The sequence below is a fragment of the Apis dorsata genome, unplaced genomic scaffold, assembly GCF_000469605.1.
Source record: "Apis dorsata unplaced genomic scaffold, Apis dorsata 1.3 scaffold_194, whole genome shotgun sequence".
Taxonomy (NCBI): domain Eukaryota; kingdom Metazoa; phylum Arthropoda; class Insecta; order Hymenoptera; family Apidae; genus Apis; species Apis dorsata.
Genome location: NW_006263478.1, coordinates 1657773 through 1676155, shown reverse-complemented (window position 1 = coordinate 1676155; position 18383 = coordinate 1657773). Strand labels below are relative to the sequence as shown.

General features: G+C 35.6%; 2 protein-coding genes across 2 annotated transcripts in view; both read right to left on the bottom strand.

The window, feature by feature from the left end:
- The window catches only part of LOC102674298 (RNA polymerase II degradation factor 1-like), a 16615-nt gene extending 12879 nt beyond the window's left edge, over positions 1-3736 (bottom strand). Inside the window, 1 exon segment of the mRNA XM_031509927.1 lies at positions 3540-3736. Coding sequence (XP_031365787.1) covers positions 3540-3557 — 18 coding nt within the window. The 5' untranslated portion in view covers positions 3558-3736.
- Positions 3737-9118: 5382 nt separating this feature from the next.
- Positions 9119-12750, bottom strand: LOC102674438 (pollen-specific leucine-rich repeat extensin-like protein 1). Its single transcript, XM_006614662.2, has 2 exons — positions 12540-12750; positions 9119-10983 (listed from the first exon to the last, which is right to left on the bottom strand). Exons 1-2 carry the CDS (start codon positions 12555-12557, stop codon positions 10069-10071), a joined length of 933 nt encoding a protein of 310 aa, XP_006614725.1. The 5' UTR covers positions 12558-12750; the 3' UTR covers positions 9119-10068.
- Positions 12751-18383: the final 5633 nt, after the last annotated feature.

The following is an 18383-nucleotide window of genomic DNA, read 5'->3' as shown; positions in this document are numbered from 1 at the left end:
TTTCTCTTAGCGATCGATGATGTAGTCCAGAGTATCAATAGTTTTTTTTTTTTTTTTCGTACGTGGTTCACTTTCGTTTCGTTATGTTTTGTTATGTTAATGCGAACACGGAACCTTGATAATAGACTGAATCGAATGAATTAAAAAATTGCTTATATGTATTTTTCATTGGTAATTGAACACGGTTGAAAGATGGAGTTACAAACCATTCGTTTTCTCTTTGTTACTTTAGAAAATTTTATCGATAGTGGTGATATAAATTGTATCGATAGATGATAAATGAATTGAATTAAAAATTGCGTGTATATATGTATGTTAATTTTAAAGATGAAGTGAATAGATATAGATTGAAAATTGAAGCGAAGTGGCGGATTTTTGTTAAATATTCTTAAATATTTTTTTTTTCACTGAGGAAGAATTAGTGAGTTTGCTTTATGGTTAAGAAACTGTTCTAGAATGTAAATTGCAAGATATTTTAGCGGAATAGTTATTGTGAAATTATAGAGGTGTAAGCGGTTTAAATGTGAAAAATATTTTCTACCATGTGGATTCTGCGGTGTATCTTTACAAGTTTTATAGTTCAAGGTAATTGGTGTTGCTATTGCTCCGTATATGTAATGTATTAGTTTTGCTAATGAGACAATGAAACGCTAATGCTAATACAATAATTTATTCTAAAATTTCTCGATGGTTTAACGTTAGAAAATTTTATTACTGAATTATTTTTAAATGGGGAACAATTTTTTTTTTGTAAATACTGCAATTTAACTTTGGAAAAGTGCAATGTGGAAAAATTATACAGAAAATTCAACGTCTCAGCCGCGTTATTTGGTGGAAAGTCGGTGATTCTTTGTAATCGTGAAGTAGAAAACGAGAAGTTTCACTCTTATGGTATACGCTTGCACGATTTATAAGTTCGCTAAAGATGCAATACCCGATTAATCTCGAAAATCAGTTCGCACGAGATACCGATCTTTAAGATCCTAACGAGGATTATATAATTGTGAACAGTGGAAAATAAACAAAACGTATAAAAATTTGACTCGATCGATCAATATTAATGATTCAACAATGATAACGAATTTAAACTTCTGGATGGCTAATAATGGAGAAAGATGCAATATTCATAACCTGTTAGTAATACCATAACAGTTAGTTTATTTCTATTGCGTACATCCACTGTTATTTATGATCTATTAAACAGGATAAAATGAAAAGAGACGTAGATTTTCACTGAAGAAATCGATCAATTAGACAATAGTGATTTATGTCTAATATAAAGAGTGTATTGTGACTTATATAAAGTTTGACATTTATTATACGATTTAATAAAATAAAAATCTAAGAATTGTTTTATAACAATTTTTATATAATTATACTCAATGATTTTAACAGAATTACAAAAATTTTTAGGATATCATGATAATCGTTAATTACTTTCTTTATTATTCTTATTTGTGAAATGTTATTTAATTATGTTAGGATTACAATGAGATTAAACACTGGTTTATTAAAAAAAAAAAAAAAGGAATGAAAAAAAAATTTGTAAAATGACAGGTTGTGCGTTAAATTGGTGAAAGTAGCTATAATAAAACTTCCCAGTCTACTAGATAGCTGATCCTCGATCAGTTAGCCTCTTGTTTTTCTTTTAATAACGTTCCCAACAATTTCACGTAAGTTGAAAGTATATATAAAAAAAAAAAAAGATATTTACATGTTTCTAATTGTAATTGCATTGCACTAAAATTAAACAATAATCAATTTCAATTATAATAGATAGAAATAATCGATCAATTACAATTTATACAACTGGAATTATTATTATTTAAATGAGAGTACGATGGACAAACTCTGAATAGAGAGAGATAATTATAGAAAATTGGAACAAAGGAATAACAAGTAATTCTTTTCGTCGAAAAAGAAACGATACAAAGGAAAAACGGAGAAATTGAATTGCGTTTACAGCTTGGGTTTACAGTTTTACGTTGGTTTTCGCATAATTAATCGTTCGATCTCACGAAAGAAGTTCATGAGTGAAAACCAGAATGGATGAAAGTTCCCATAGATGTTAAGAATGAGAGAACTCTTCCCTTCTTTCACGAGGAAAAATAACTTTCGTTAATTACTTTTCTATAAATGGCTACACACAGAAATACAACACAAATTTATATAATATATTTCTTATATATCAGTTGAATAGAAAATAGATTATTAATCGAATCGATCAGAATGTTCTGTGAGAAAGGAATGCAAACATTTTCATTTTTCGTTTTCTTCGAATTGAAGAAAAATTAGTAAAGTTTTTGATATTAAAATACACTATTTTTTATGTTCTATTTGGAATTCCTTTCAATTAAGTTCATTCAACTACGTGCAAATAATAACGAGTGATAATAACTTGAGAAATTGTGAAATATAATGAAGGTAATTTTGTGAATTAGAAAGGAAATTGTAAGAGATGTGAAAAGTAAGATTTTTTTTTTTTTTAGGAGAAAAATAATTTCTATTATTTCAGCTTTTACAAGCATTTTACAGCATTTACGTCGAATAATTATTTTTGAAAATAAACATATGTGGTAGAAAGATACGTAAAATAGAAAAATTAAATTTGAAATTAATCGTCGATGGATTTTGCATTGGCACAGCAAATTAATCGTCCTTTCATCGATTCTAAACAGGGTAAACGTAATATCGCAACCACTTTGTTTGCTTAATATACACTGATCACTTAACATTACTCCTAACATGGGGGCGAAAGTCTGTCGAAAGTATTCCAAGCACACTTCGTTGCGTAATTTTCAACTAACACTTCAAATTTCGAGGATCAACACGGAGACAGAATTTTAAACGAGTGGTGCACGACTGAGAGCAAAAATTATTCCTTTTAAAAACATTTAAATTCCGCGTAAATTACACCTCGTTCTGAATCTTCTTCCAGAATCAACAATTGTCAACAAAACTTTATAATCACTTAATTCATACATTCTCTTAAGTAACAAGTTTAAACAACTTCATACAAGTGAAGTTTACGAAGATGATTCTCCTACAACAACAACAACAAAATTGTAAAAACTTGCGTACAGCCTCGGATTTACAACCTGCAATTTACAAATTGTCAATTCTCTAAAATTATCGATAACAATTATACCAATTACCATTATAAATTATTTTGCATCGTATCGAGGAATAATCTGCCCAATTCAAATTTAATCTCGAAAGTAAAACTCAATCAACCTCGATCCCACATCCAAATTCAAATTTTCACTACACAACATAAATACAATACATAAATTCATTCATAAATTCTTAACATCTCCGAGTCACCGTAAAAACCTATATATATATATATATACCATACGTCATCGAACACGAAAGTGCACACGCCTATTCTTTCTCAACTCGAAGGACACTGCGAATGAACTCTGAAAGGACACCTATCCAATACCAATACGATACCCGCACCCTCTGTCAAAGCTCGCGCAAAGAAACGGTGCGATTCACGCGCGTATCAACGTGAAACGAAAATCCAAAGTACGTACCAAAGATATAATCCTCATGGCGCACGAGTTGGGAGAGAAGGAGGGTACAGGGTAGCCGTGGAACGATCCTCCAAGAGTTTCACTGAGAGAGTGCAGTCGTATAGTACGGAGCTCGGTCCTTTATAACCTATACGAACGGTTTTGCTTATAGTGGGGGCTAGTAACCGCGTCTCCTCTTGGACACACGGCGTTGTAACAAGCCGCAAATTAGATTCTCGTGAGGCCGGTCGCCGGCATGGCCATTGCCAAACCAGAAAGCCACGGGGCCTCGCGTTGCCAAATTGTATGGAAGCGTGTTGTGTTTGCGTGTTGTGCGCATTGTGCGTGTACGCATACGCGCGAAAAAGGAGAGAGGGGGGAGGGGTGGTATGTAGGTCGTTCGAGCACCATGATCGAGAGAATCAGAATTTTATAATCGCCAGAATCGATAATGATCTGCCGCGTGCGTTTGTAGGGAAGTGTTATCCTTTGACGCGTAGATTGCATTCCGATTTTTTCCGCTGATGTAACTCGATTTCGAGGATTATTTCGAGAGTAAGAGAGGTTGAACGAACGTGAGGATAATTTGTATTTGTTTTTTTTTTTTCTTCTTTTTGGAAATAGTTTAAAAGAGTTCTTTTTTTTAAATTTATAGGATTATAATTCACACGTAAGAATTATATTAATGGAGATGGTGGAGAAACGTGAGAAATGGATAGATATTTTGAAGAAATTTAAGAAGTAGTTTAAGAATTTACATTTTGAAACTTTATTCTTTATCTGTTTAATGATATAACGATATTTTAAACTGACGTTATTTGCAGGTAATATGCTTGCCTCGTTTAAGTAATTTATACATAGTGATTTATTCTTCAATTGTATTTGTATTGTATTTTAATATATATCTGCGTGCATATTCTTCGTTAAAAAATTTATTACGGAAAGATGATATCGCGTTACTTTATTATCTGCAATTAATACGATCCGAACAATCTTCGAGCAGATCTTTTCAATCTTCAATGTTAAATCGTTATCGATAATTTTTCAAAAAAAAAATTGATGTTTAATTAATTAATCGTATTTATCACAATACTATCCACGCACGAATCTGTTCGAAGAAAGTGTGTGAGAATATCGCGTGGCACGATCGTCCATTCAAAACGTCTTGAAAATGTTGCATCTTAATTCGAAAGATATATATTAATCATAATTAATTGTCTCACACATCGCGTATGGAACAACACTTATATTATTAAGTGATCGTCGTTTCTCGCTTTCACTGATATTATTCATATTATTTATAATTCTGTCTTACACACTCGATTTATTCGAATTATTCGGTTATTTCTCGAAAATTGTTGAGAAATTTAACTTAAATTGCTCTCTGCTGCTAGGTGAGAAATATACGTGTATCTCGCAAACACGATCTCGTTAGTTTTTCATTCGGCAAATTAACATTGACTTTTGATGAAAACAGAAATTTGTTATTTTCTGGTAATGAGGAAATATCCAAATATTTCTGCGATATAATACGTATAGATAATACAAATGGAGTTAGGAAGTGATATATTTTCTGAATTCTGTCTCGCACTATCGGTGAAAGGCAGAAATCTTTACGTTGAAATCACATATAAATATACATATGTGCAGCGAGGAAACGCGATTAAATTTATCCATAAATTTATACCATTTCTTAATCGGTATATCGTCGCGATGTTGAACGATGTAAAACGGGATCAATAACTAGCAACCTGCTTTATCGGTGATGATTTATATCTGATCGAGGAGCCGGTTTCTCGGAAGAAAATTCACTTACCCACTTTCATTACCGAGATCACTCCACGATTCCAGCTCGCTTTCGGTATCATCAATGAGAAGATCAGGCGAATGGATCCACAACTCGAGACTCGTTTACGAGACTCGTCCTTCGCAACAGGATTCCGATTCACCGTTTCTAACTCGTCCCTAACCATAGTTCAATGTTACTATAATGTTGTGCGTATTTCATCAGATCAGTTCGTTTTGCTTCGAATTGCGTAGGATATAGGATGTAGAATTTGATGAATATTTAATATAAAGAGATGTGAAATGTATTTCGATTCAATAATTTTATCTACACAAAATATTTTTATAACTTACATTTTTCTCTAATTTGTTTGTGCGACAATAGAAATGTGAAGTTGATTGATATTTAAATATCGATGATAATATTGCAAAATATATTAGCTTTTAAATAAAAGAAAAAATAAACTTCGTGTAAATTATCGTAATTACCAAAGTATTATGAGAATCGTAAAAAAAGTCAAATTATGTTATTTCTAACATCTGTTGCTCTTCGTATATCACTCTGATCATGCGTCTCGTCGATACACATATTATTATACACATACTGCAATATTTTCTAACGTGACGATAAACTAATTCAACGGATACTAAAATGGCCTTCTTAGAACTTTCCTAAGGGGAAAGTTATTTTCACGAGGCTGTTTTCGCGTTCGCAGCTGTAAGAGTTCATTTACAATTTCTTTGTTTCCTTATCTCGAAATAGTTCTTATCCTTTTTCTTTACCAACATTACATAAAAATTTCAAATTGATATCGACGCGTGTAATTAACTTTAAGAACCAATTTAAAGTCTTTCTTTTTTTTTTTTTTTTTTTTTGCGGAAATCTCACATAACCTCTAAATTAATATCCTGTACTTTCCCTTAATCGTATTAATTTAAATGTGCGTAACATCGATCGCCTGTTTAAAATGAATGAATTAATTTAACATGAAACGTACGCAGATCTATATCTCGAAATCCTTTGACAAAAATTTCTTTCGCGATCTTACAGATCCGAAACAGAGTGCATCGATAATTTAATAATGGATGCTTCTACCTAATGTTTATTAAACGTAAGTTCTCGAAACGTGTTGCCACTTGCCGTTTACGTGAAATTCAATAGGTCGCGAAATAGGTTGCATCAATCGACGACGATTTCAACGATGACGATAAATTCCATCAAAGTAGGAGTTCTTGTATAACTATGGGCAACTACAATGTTGAAACCCGCGGGCACATTTTGCGTGACTCGCTTAGACGATAACGAACATCGGTCGTTTCTCTCGGCCGATACGGTTTTATATATCTCGGTTAACGAACGGCAATTCCTCCCCCACGTAATTTCCATTTCGTGATTATCATTCGTCATTGTCAAAATTGGGAATGCAATAGTCGGTTGAACGGTTCAAAATTACTTGGAACGCGGAAGGAAGTGCGAGCAGTATCTTGATAATGATTACTTTCTCTGAATCTAGATTCAATCATTTTGCGCGTGGGTAGATATCATTCTTTTCAGAAATTACTTTTCAGAATTTTCGATTCTCGTTGCAAAACCTTTTAAGTTTAAAATTTTTTTTTTTCCTTCAATTTCGATGCAATTCTTCAAAATTTTATTGCAAATATACTCGTCTCCTCTTTCTTCCGAGATTTCACAAAGAAATAGTAATTCTTAAGCGAAAACTTTATAAGTGAAAATTTAGATTGTTAATTGTTCCTTAATCAAAAATTTCGGCAAGAATCTTTTTATAATACCCGAAGATCGTAAATCTATCCTTGAAATTCGAGTTGTTCTATTGTGCGCGATTATGCAAAGTACGAATCTTCGTGTAACGCGTTACACCTGAGCCGCGAACGTGATGGCTGTAACCTCGATGCAACGATGAAGAAGGTCAATGCACATGGAGTAATGCTCACCTCGGGCGGAGGTGCATCGTGACACGAACGATTGGCACAATGCCAGAGTTTGTCGTTTGTCATTTGTCCTGTAATCCTTAACGCCATCTTCATACTAATACGTCCCTTTGAATTTCGTGCCACGTGCCTGTTTCTGCCTCATTTTATCTTCCATTCTACGTAATTTCAATCTCTTCTTTATTCTTGTTACAGAATTTCACGCAAGGTGATCGAATCGAGAAAACAAGGACGAAGGATCGCGATCGGTGAGTCAAAAATTAATTTACTTGTTTCGTTTGTTACGAATCCCTGTCTGTCTCTGTTAATTTTGAAACATATCAATGGAAGGAGGATTTGCATGTAAAAGTAATTTATCATTTAATTGATATGTAATAAGTTAATTTTTATAAAGAATGGGATATCGTTAACGTTAAGAAAAGATTTTAAAATTGAATCGAAATATATTTCTTTTTTCAATCAAAAAAGAAGCTAAAGTTTAAAATCTTGAAAATTATGTCAGAGGATACGTAACAAACGCGTTCAAAAATATTTTACGATGCTCGCCAAAACGGAAAAATGAATATTCATGCTTGTGAAAAAATACAATGGGTTCGTATTTTTCTTCGAAATCTCTTTCGTCGAGTTAAAACACCGTGATTCTCGAGCTGTTTAAAGAATAACCGGTGTTGGGAAATCGGAGGAAATGTCGTTGTACCGTAGAAAACTGGTAAATTGCAACAAAAGGACGCGTCTTGAGAACGTACGAATTTCGGCGTGGCCGAGATCTGAAAGATAAAATTAAAACTTCGTCTCGCTTTTAAGTTTGTTCGCGTTTACGTGAGAACGTAACTTTGAATCCTATTATTCAATTCGCGCGGGTTTCGACATTTTTACAATCGAGAAAAGGCGAATTAACGCCAGGTTTGCAGAAGCGTGATCCGGGTTGCCGTCACCACAGGCTTCGTTCACTCGATGTGGATACATTCACCAATGGATCCGATGGTAAGTGAAACATTCACGAGCAAAACTATAAAATTATTTCTTGTGACTAAAATTCTATTATATTTCTTAGTATATTTCTAGTATATTTCATTCCATTGATATAATTCTAATATATTTATATACTAAAAATTTTGACAAATCAAATGTTGAAAAAAAATAATTTTTATTTAAACGTGCTTCGTTTTTCTCTCAAATACTTTTTTTTATGTGAAATTTTATTTTTTCTCTCTTTCCCTTTTCTTAATAAAAAACGAAATGAAAGTGACAATAAAAAAGATGAAAGTTAAAAAAAAAAAAAACACAAAGATGAAATTTCCTATCACAATCTTTTACAAAGATTTAAACACTTAAATCCTTGGAACGAGGAGTAAAATTGACTTGTACCACTTTCACACTCGTTCCCCTGTAATTGCAGGTGAACAGGATGGTTGAATCTGTTCCTGTTTTAAAATCTGACGTAATAATCACACGATACCATTGTTACACGTAGTCCAAACGTGAAACGGGCGTCCTCGTCGAAGAAACGTGAAGGTCGGGGTGGAAATTTCGTAACTGAAATTCCAATCTAGACAAGTTCCGGTACAAACTTGATACGGTTCGAGCCCGTCGATCGCCTTCTCTTATTTTTATTCTGGAATAAATAATTCGAAAGGTCGTTTGTTGCGACTGGTTATACGAGTTGGACTGGTTGGAAAAATAGGCGTAATTAGAAAGTTGGCGGATACAGTTCGAATAATCATAATGTTCATAGGTTGGAAACGTTTATTTCTTCATTATCTAACCTTATCATCGTGTATTAACAAAGATTAAAACGAAACGTATTTATCTGCAACTTGCTACGTGTATATAACGACAGAGTGAAAAATACTTTTGAATCTACGTTTGATAGAATAACGCAATATCAGAGTTGTACACAGAATAATGGAAGATCTGACAATTTATTTTCCAATTCGATTCACCTTATAAACCTTATCTTAATTAGAATATAGTAAGCGTGCTGAATTTATTGTGCGGTCCCGCGAGACGCGTACTCGAAGACGCAGCTTGAGGTTCTCCTTGAAATAGAAATTGATTAACGGTACCGCCGATAACGGGTGCAAGCTGCGCTCTCCGTAGGATTAAAAACCAGCACGGAAGCCTACCGTGGAATTTTTTATTTACAACATTTTTACAATCTTCCTTCTTCCATCATCATCAACGATTTTCACGCGCTTTTTTTTCGCGATTTCGTGAGATGGAAACGAAAGAATCAGAATTCATCAGTGTCTCAGAATCGAAAAATTTCTCGACAAAATAAAGTTTTGACATAATTCCGATCAAACCTCGTTAAATATTCGGAGATCATTCTTTACATTTCCACGCCACGTTTCATCAAACACCGCTCATCGCAGTTAAATTAATTCCAATGGCAAGAATGAACTCATCGTACCCTCGTCGGAGAAATCGAGAGCACGACTCCGTAGGTAGGCAGCCATGACGAATAACTTATTACCGAAGAAAAAGTCGAGAACTTTCGTGTTCCTTGCTCTTCCATATTCCAAAAAAAAAAAAAAAGAAAAAATAAAGAAAAACGAAAAAGGATCGAACGAAAAAAACGAATCGAATTAATTCTCGAGTTCTCGATGCTTCCCCCGATAATGACGCGACCTACTACGCGCAATCACGATGGCGACCGATCGATCGATGGGCCACGGTTTGCGATCCGACTACGTTTCGAAAACGATCAGAAACCGTTTCCCCTCCGTCGAAGCGTCGCGTCTTCATACGTTTACGGACCAATATACCGAGTGTACCGTAGTATACGAACACGAGGGAGGGACTAGATGATTCTCTAGTAATAACCGAAACTGATGTCGTGCAAGGGTGGCGCGACGCCTTGGGGAAGGGCGTAATCCCTGGCCAGCTGGTCGAGGATACCGCCGCTCTGGCTGCGCGGTTGCGGTTGGGAGCGGTGCTCTTGGACGGGCGCGGGGCCGAATTGAGCCGGTCCTTGGTTGTACAGTTGGGACGGTGGGGCCGGTTCCTCCTGTTGAAGGAGCGGGTTCTGCTTGGCGATGGGGGACTGGGGCGCGGGGGTGAAGATCGGCGGTTTCGGGACTCCGCTCGACTGTCTGGGCGGCAGTGGCGGCGAGTAGACAGCCTGAGTGTGGGTCTGGGTTGGGTGTTGGTAGGCCGGTTGCTCGTATTGAATCTGTTGTTGCTGAAGGGGCGCGGGGCGGGGCGCAGACGCTCTGACAGGTGGTTGCCTCGGTGGGGGTGGTTGTTGGTACTGCTCCTCTTGATAGGTGTGCGGCTGGAGTGGCTCTTTGCTGGTCGTCTCGTCGACCAGGGTCGGTGGCGCGACCGTGATACCCTCGCCGGCCGGTTGGAAACCGTATTGATTCGCCCCGTACTCGACCACCCGCACTTTCCCGGTGTCGTCCACGAAACCGTATTTACCCTTCACCTCGCCTGTGGGTAGTTTCGTCTCGATCTTGAACGAGCCATCCGCCCCCTCGAACCCGTACGTGTACGACCCGTCCTCGTTGTGCCTGTTGATCTGTTTCAAGATGGCGACTGGGGTTGGTTTCGGGGTGGTGGGGCCGGCCGATTGCCTGTTAGGCGCGGAATCAACGGGGTAACTTCGGGGGGTCGGATGGGCCGGTCTCGGGGACTCGTACGCCGAATACTCGTCCACGTAGTTGGCACCCGGTTGCTGGTATTGCTGGCCCGATACAGAGAGTATGGCAGCTACCAATAACAGTACCTGGAGGACAAGACAAGAGGTCTGGCGTTAAATCGAGAGCAGAAAGATTTAACGAAAGATAACGAGTTTGGTTGGCTGGAGATAAGGGAATTATGAATAGGGTGCATCGATGCCGTTATTTTCGTAATTTTGTACGAGTAAATAGAATACGTAAGCGAATTAATAAAGAAAATTTATTATTATTGATAAATATTAATTAAATTATCTTCGTGATAAGTCTTGATCGTGACTTTCTAATCGATTGCAGGTGCACTCGTAAACGCCTCGTAAAGATCATAACTTTAACAATTATCGCAGCGTCTTATTACTTCCGCTTTCTCCTCGCGAGTTATGTTTCGCAGAAACTATCGTGGTTACACAAGTAACCAGTAAACACAAGCGTTACGTTTAAGAAAAAACCTTCGACACGTACACAGGCTTCGTATTTTTTCTTCTCGATTTATGTAATTTACGGTAAACGGTGTTCTGCGAGCAAATCGAAAACCGTTATAAATTTTCAGGATACGGGTCAATATCGAGAACTCGGTACTCCGTTGATCTTAAGATAGATCGTAATTGTTCGCAGAAAGCTGTTCTGAGCTCGGTGATGCATGACCCTCCATGGAGTTACCAGAACCTTAACCGCCAGACGTGACTTTATTACACCACCTCGACTCGAGTAGATAACCGCATTCGAAGGATACCGGATGCCTTCACGCCTCGTTCGACAAGGTGCACGGTAAAAGTCTCGGTTTTAATCGCGCCTGATCGCGCCTTTTCAACTATTGTATCATATATTCATCCTTCGGTAAGGAGGATGAGCGTGACACGTTTGTTCAATTGCACGAGTTCGAGAGTTTTAACAACACGCGCGACGCACTTCCTCCAGTTCTGCCCGAATGACCACGAAGAAACGAGAAACGCTTACAGCTTATGCCGACACGCGTTCCGTCCGACATAACGTCCTGAACGCGTTTCTGCTATTATATAAGTATGTTTTCGAGTAGGCGGCCGAGAAAATCGGTCGGCTCGCTTTCGTGATTTTTCGGTTTGCGTGAAAACGTGCATACCGTTTGTTGCGCAATTTGTAATAATTGATTCGCGATTTTTAGGATATTTAGAGAGTATTATCGATCGTTAAATTTCGTCCGTATTCGTAACATCGTGTTCACACATAAAGATCGTTCGATGTAAAATTGATCTCCTCTTTGCTACACGGCCGAGCAACGTGTTCAACGTTTCCAAATTATTCGCCGATTTAATCAACATCTTACGAGGTCCATTAATGCACAAATCACAAGCACAGTTCCTATTTTTTTCACGATGAAAAAAAACCGATGATCACATCACACGCGAGATGAAAATTTCAGACTAAGGAATCGCGATAATAATCACCAATGATTTAACGAGTAATGATGATCGGTAATAGGAGATCATAGAAAAGATCTCATTTTTTTTCTTTTTTTTTTTTTTTTTTTTTTTTTAAGGAAAAATATTAGGTTCGAAGGGTTGCTTAATTTAGAAGAAGAAGAAGAAAAAAAAGAAAGGTGTACGACGATGCACTTCGAAATACGTACCGTCGCGACGGTGCGCATTGTGTTCCAAGTGGTTGGTGTGTTAGTGTGTGTGAATGTAAGTAGGCAGCGAGGCTAGAGTACCAGCGGTTGCTCGAACTGAGGCCCTCATATACCTTACTGGGGTCCCCCGTTCCTACCCCCCTCTTGCCCTCTACACTCCTGTTAGCTCTGGGGGACTTTCACTATCTATTCGACTCCTGTATATACGGTCGCCTTGTCTCGTTACAGCACCTTATATCCCCTAAATATTCCCCACCAGGCTGGCCCGGTTTCTCCAGAATCTGGAAAATCGATCGTGAAGTGGACCGGTTCGCCACTTACTATTTTATCCAGGTTTCCGTTGTGCCTTGATTTCTATTTATTTATTTATTCATTTTTTTAGAGGGGAGGGGGAAGAGGCATGGAAATTGAAAAGATTTTCGAACGAATTTTTTGAGAAGAATGGTAGAAACTTTGGATGGCATGAATTTTATTGTAAAGTTTTTTTTTTCTGACTTGTTATGAACTTTGAAAAAGTTGGAGGAAACATTGAAATTGGGATGATTTTTGAATAGTTTATTTGTTTAGATGAATGAAATGTTCAAAGAAATTCTCAAGTTGCAAGAGATATTAAAATTGGAATGATTTTTTTAATATAGTAATTTTAATATCTATTAAAATATTATCTCTTTACAAAAATAGCAAAAATTTTTGAATAACAAGAATATATAAAACACGTTTGCAATGGTCTTGAGAAATATTTTAAAGGAATTCACAAATTGGTTACGTGATTGATGAGAATCTGTAATTATTCGATTGGTCAGGACGACAAAGAGAGGATTATCGAGGCGTTAGGTTTTTGATCGAGGGAATGGATCGAATTTGTCTCTTGCGTCCTCTTATATTACCATTGCAGTAACTCGTATACGGGACACGTTGGCCGGCAGGTTGTTCTGGTTTCTCGTCACTCTTGAAAATCATTCTTAAGTTCTCGATTCGAGTGCCTCGATTCTAGCGCCGATCAATTTTTATTGTCTCCCCTTGATACCTTTCACTGTGTGTTTGATTCTTGCACGTTCGATCGTCTTATTAAGGATATCATACGGTTTTATTCATTTGGAATTTGGCGTTTTGCGCGTTTAAGGTGTTGGTCGGCCATTATATCGTTTTCCCTGATTCTCGAGAATGGAATTTTAGAAATCCAGGTGTTGCATTGCAAGCTAATTAAGGTGTATTTGTTAATTGTTTACTACGATTAATTTTTATGCAAGAGCATTGGAAAATATTGAAATTCTTTTCTAAATAATGTGAAATTCGATCAGTTAAGATCAGAATAAAGGAATGGATGGATGTGTGACGAAATATGAATGATAACAAGAAATGTTTTTTATTATTAACTGCTGCATGTAATTTTTAATACGTCTTTTGCATAATTAGCAATTATACAAGTGATTACTGTTATCACCAGTCTTTTCTTAAATGACTCATCGTGATAAATACATATCTCACGTTACAAATTGGCACAAGTTGACGAAGCCAATATTTTATAAAAAGTTATAAAATTTTTAAAAGTAGTTAAAGTGAAGCAAATATTTTTGCATTGTATTTTTAATAAATTATCGATTCGAAATAGATTTACAATAATATCGAATGGTTATTGTAAATTCTGATTAACCAAGTTTTTAGATACGATACTGACAATAACAGAAGTGATACCTTACACGCAAAGTTGTTCAACTCCAAGTTTCTATGGTGAAATTATTATGTAAAAGTACCCATGTAGATATTGAGGTCACGCTACAGAAATTATACATATATATATATATAGCAGTTGAACGAAATAATGAAACTTTTACCACGAATACCAAATTTTATTCGAATACCGATATCAAAATTTATTCAAGTATGTTGTTTCGATTTAACCGATATTGGATGGAAAATATTACATTACAAATGTTTTAAGTTCCACTTTAAATTTAATCTGTATTATAAATTAACTTAATAATTACAGGAATAATTAATTTATAGATAATTCATTTTTTTTTAAGTTAGCAATATATATTTTTATAAACTAGCACAATATAATTTTAATTTTCCACTTGTATTATTGCCTCGTTATATATTTCTAAAATAAAATTGTGAATAAGTTGTTTCATAACATTTCACAGCAGAGAGATTTTTTTTATTAATTCATTCGCTTTCTTTTTCAAATAGGATATTATGTATATACATTCGAAACAAAAATTATATAAATTAGAACTAAGAATTGACTAAGATGAAAGAAAGAATTTATAATAATGTATAATTCGTTTATATTCCAGCTTTGTATAAGTGGAAAAAATTTCAAAGTTCAAGTATCATTCGAGCACTACCGTTACCTTATGCCTAACCCGTTATGACTTTACAGTTAATCAATAACACATCTGTAAAATCAAAACGATATGATTGTTAAATTAATATTCAATAACAATGGTAATTATTTCAACAAATATATTTATTTCATAATAATTTAATTAAATAAATATTTAACCACTTAATTACACATTATCATAAATTTTACTCGAATAAACGAAAAAATATTTGATCGATAGATCAATTACACGTTTATGGAATGGAATGAAATAAAATAAACTAGCCAGCACGCGCTTAATCTCTAATTATAGTACCGTCTATAACTCTCGATTTTGTAAGAATAATTACACCGATCGAGTAACGGTCGTGTAATTAATCTCATAAGTTAAAATAATCTGCTAAACTACACGTGTTTCTTCCCTCTCTCTCTTTCTCTTTCTCGACAACAGAAGCAAATTTGATTTCGTGAAACACAACGAGTATGCAAATTCACAGTGAACGCACGACGTTTTGTTTTCTAGTTAAAATTAAACTGTGAAATAAACGTGGACATTTCAGAAACGTAAAGAAGTAAATATCTAATACCACGATGTGATATTCCAAAGGAATTCAACGCTATATTATAATTAACACCTTAGATCTTAGTTTCGTGGAAATCTTTTCACGATGGTAAGAAAAAAAAAAGAGATCATCGATATACCAATATCTCGTTACCTTGAAACTGACCGAATACAAGGTTGATTCGATAAAACACAACTCTGAAAACGTGCTCGATATTCGACATTTTCGCTCGAAATACGTTCAAATCGCTTCGTTTTCTGCCGTAAAATTAGTCTTCGATCAGCGTTTCGCAACTTTCTATTGGCACGCTGCTTAGATCCCCTGCTGATCGATATATTTCGTATTACCCGCTTCCGTAATTTCTCCTGTGACGCGTAATTTCAAGTAATTAAATTTCAAGTGTTTATGAGTCGATATTCGAGGATTGAATTCGCCCGTACGAATCCTCTCTCGTAATACACTTAACGTATCATTTGGAAATGAGCTACCGACACGAGCTTTTATTTATTTAAGGAAATGGAACGAGAAAACGTGTTCCAAATTGATCCAAAGACTCTTATTTTTCTTAGAATCCAGTCTTTTGCAATTAAGGATAGATAAAACACACGAAATTTAATTCTGAATTTAAAAAGATACTCTTCGAGATCATACTTGGCGTCCAACAACCTAATATTTAAAACTTTTACGTAATACTATTAAAAGAATACTCGTACAAGAATAATCATCCATCGCAAACTTCGATTTTCTAAATTACCTTATAATCATCTCTCCCCCAACAATGAACGACCTCAATCACGATTCCCACGTAAATTTCATTTCACGTAACTCTCTCATTCATATCCTCCCCCCTCTATATTAATTATGATAACAAATCGTATTACGTATTTCAAAGATGATCGACGACCTCCCCTCCCCTCTCCTCCGTACAATGAAACTGCAACTCCTCGAGGTTGTTCGCGATTCGTTCTCCGATCGATTCTCCAATTTTTGCGTGTATCTCAATAAGAGCATCGCGCGATAATTGGCCGACAACGACCCAGATTGAGCTTGCATATATTCTCGTTCGACGCGACTTCATTTTACTGTGATCATCTGTCTGTACGCCGTACGTATACTCTCAATGCCAGCCGGTGAAAGGGAGATCCAGTCTGGTCAATTTCGTGTGTCCATCGAGCTCCGATCCCTCCCTAACTCCCTCTTCTTAACCGGGTTAAATTGTGCCGGCTGATGCAGGCAACGGGTTGGCGCCCGTTTTTGGGGAGATTTTTGTCTTCTCAAATTGTTTTCGATCTTTGTTCACACACGTTAAAACGATTGTAAAAATAACATTGGTATTATATTTTTTGGAAATAAAAAATATCTCTTCTCCCTTCGAGAGAATGTCTCCCTTGAGAGAGAGGTTTGATATATTTGTCTTCGTTGCGCTTTAAGTTATTTGTGTATCATTTTTTCTTTTTAAAGTAAAGAACGGTATCGAAGAGCCAATGGAATTATTTATTCTACGATTGAAAACGTTATGAGTGGAAACATCAGGGGACTTCCGGTAGAATTCAAGAGAAAGAGCAAAGCGGTGTTTTAACAGGCAGGGTAGAACGATATGACTCGTTGGAAGGTATGCAAGGTCAATCCGAACTGCAAACCGTTGCCTTTCACGCGTCACTCTCTTCGAAACTGCACAGAATCACTTTATGTATTAATATTTAACTGGATCTCGTTAAATTGAAAACGATATTCACAGAGAGGCAATAGATTTTCGTTCGTTTTTGTTAATTTGTTAATTGCTGTTCTTTCACTTTCGATCACACACGATGAAATTATACTTTTAGATCGAACCAAGACCAAGTTTCGTCGCGAGCAAGCGTTATTTAACATTTCAAAGGAATACTTAAGGAGGAATTTTTTTATAGGGGCCAGGTTGATCTTGTTTTCACTCTAAGCATTCTTTTCAGCCTTCTCTAATTGACCATACCCCACTTTCTATTTCTATGTAAGAATTCGAAACGTTGTTAAATGCAAATAATACTATTGTAATTAAGAGCGTGGTTTGACCAAAATTGGGGGTATTATATACGTGTGACGAAATGATATTATATATTGAGAAATTCTTTCGTTTCTTGCTATATTTCTTGTACTTTAGTAATAATATAAATTATGTCACAATCGAATGCAATAATTATAATTTTTTCTTTTTTAGAAATATTGTACATATTTGATTTACGTTTCTTATTAAAAATATATCTTTTTTTTAGAAAGATCTATGAATTATCCAATACTTGCTACGAAATATTGTGATTTATTCTAATAAATAAATATCCCTTCTCGATTCGAATTATAATTTTATCCTCTTTACAAAAAAAGTAATATTAACTGCTATGCTATATCATAATTGACGAATCAAGAAATGATAAAATGCTAATACAAACGCATCGTTAATCTTCCGCTCGTTTAAACGGTATAATTAATATATCTCGATGGAAAAAAAAAAAAGAAAGAAAGAAAAAGAGAAATATCGTTTCCTTTTGATAATGTTCAATCCGATCGATTCGAGAAATCGAGACATCGACGAAGTAATTTTTCACATCAGATTTTCGCACGTGCTACCCTATTCCTTTCATTTAATCGCGCGAATATTTTCGCACAATCGTATCGTGCATCAAGATGTCCGTGAAACTCGGGACGTGAGAGAAACGTGAAAAATGGAAGCAGAAGTGTACCGCACGCATTGTCATAAAAAAAAAAGAGCTTTTATCGGTTATTATTCAGGTTATTCGCGTGCATCAAGAATTCATACGTTATGGCCTTCCATAAATAATCCACGTCACGATTGTTAGGTTCGACAAAGACTTTCATGGACGTTTCTCATGTCGTGAGAGGTAATTTATCCGGTCCGTGCGTGGATTCACGTGAGAATAGTTTTCGTATCACCCCGTTTTTTTCTTTTTTTCTTTTTTC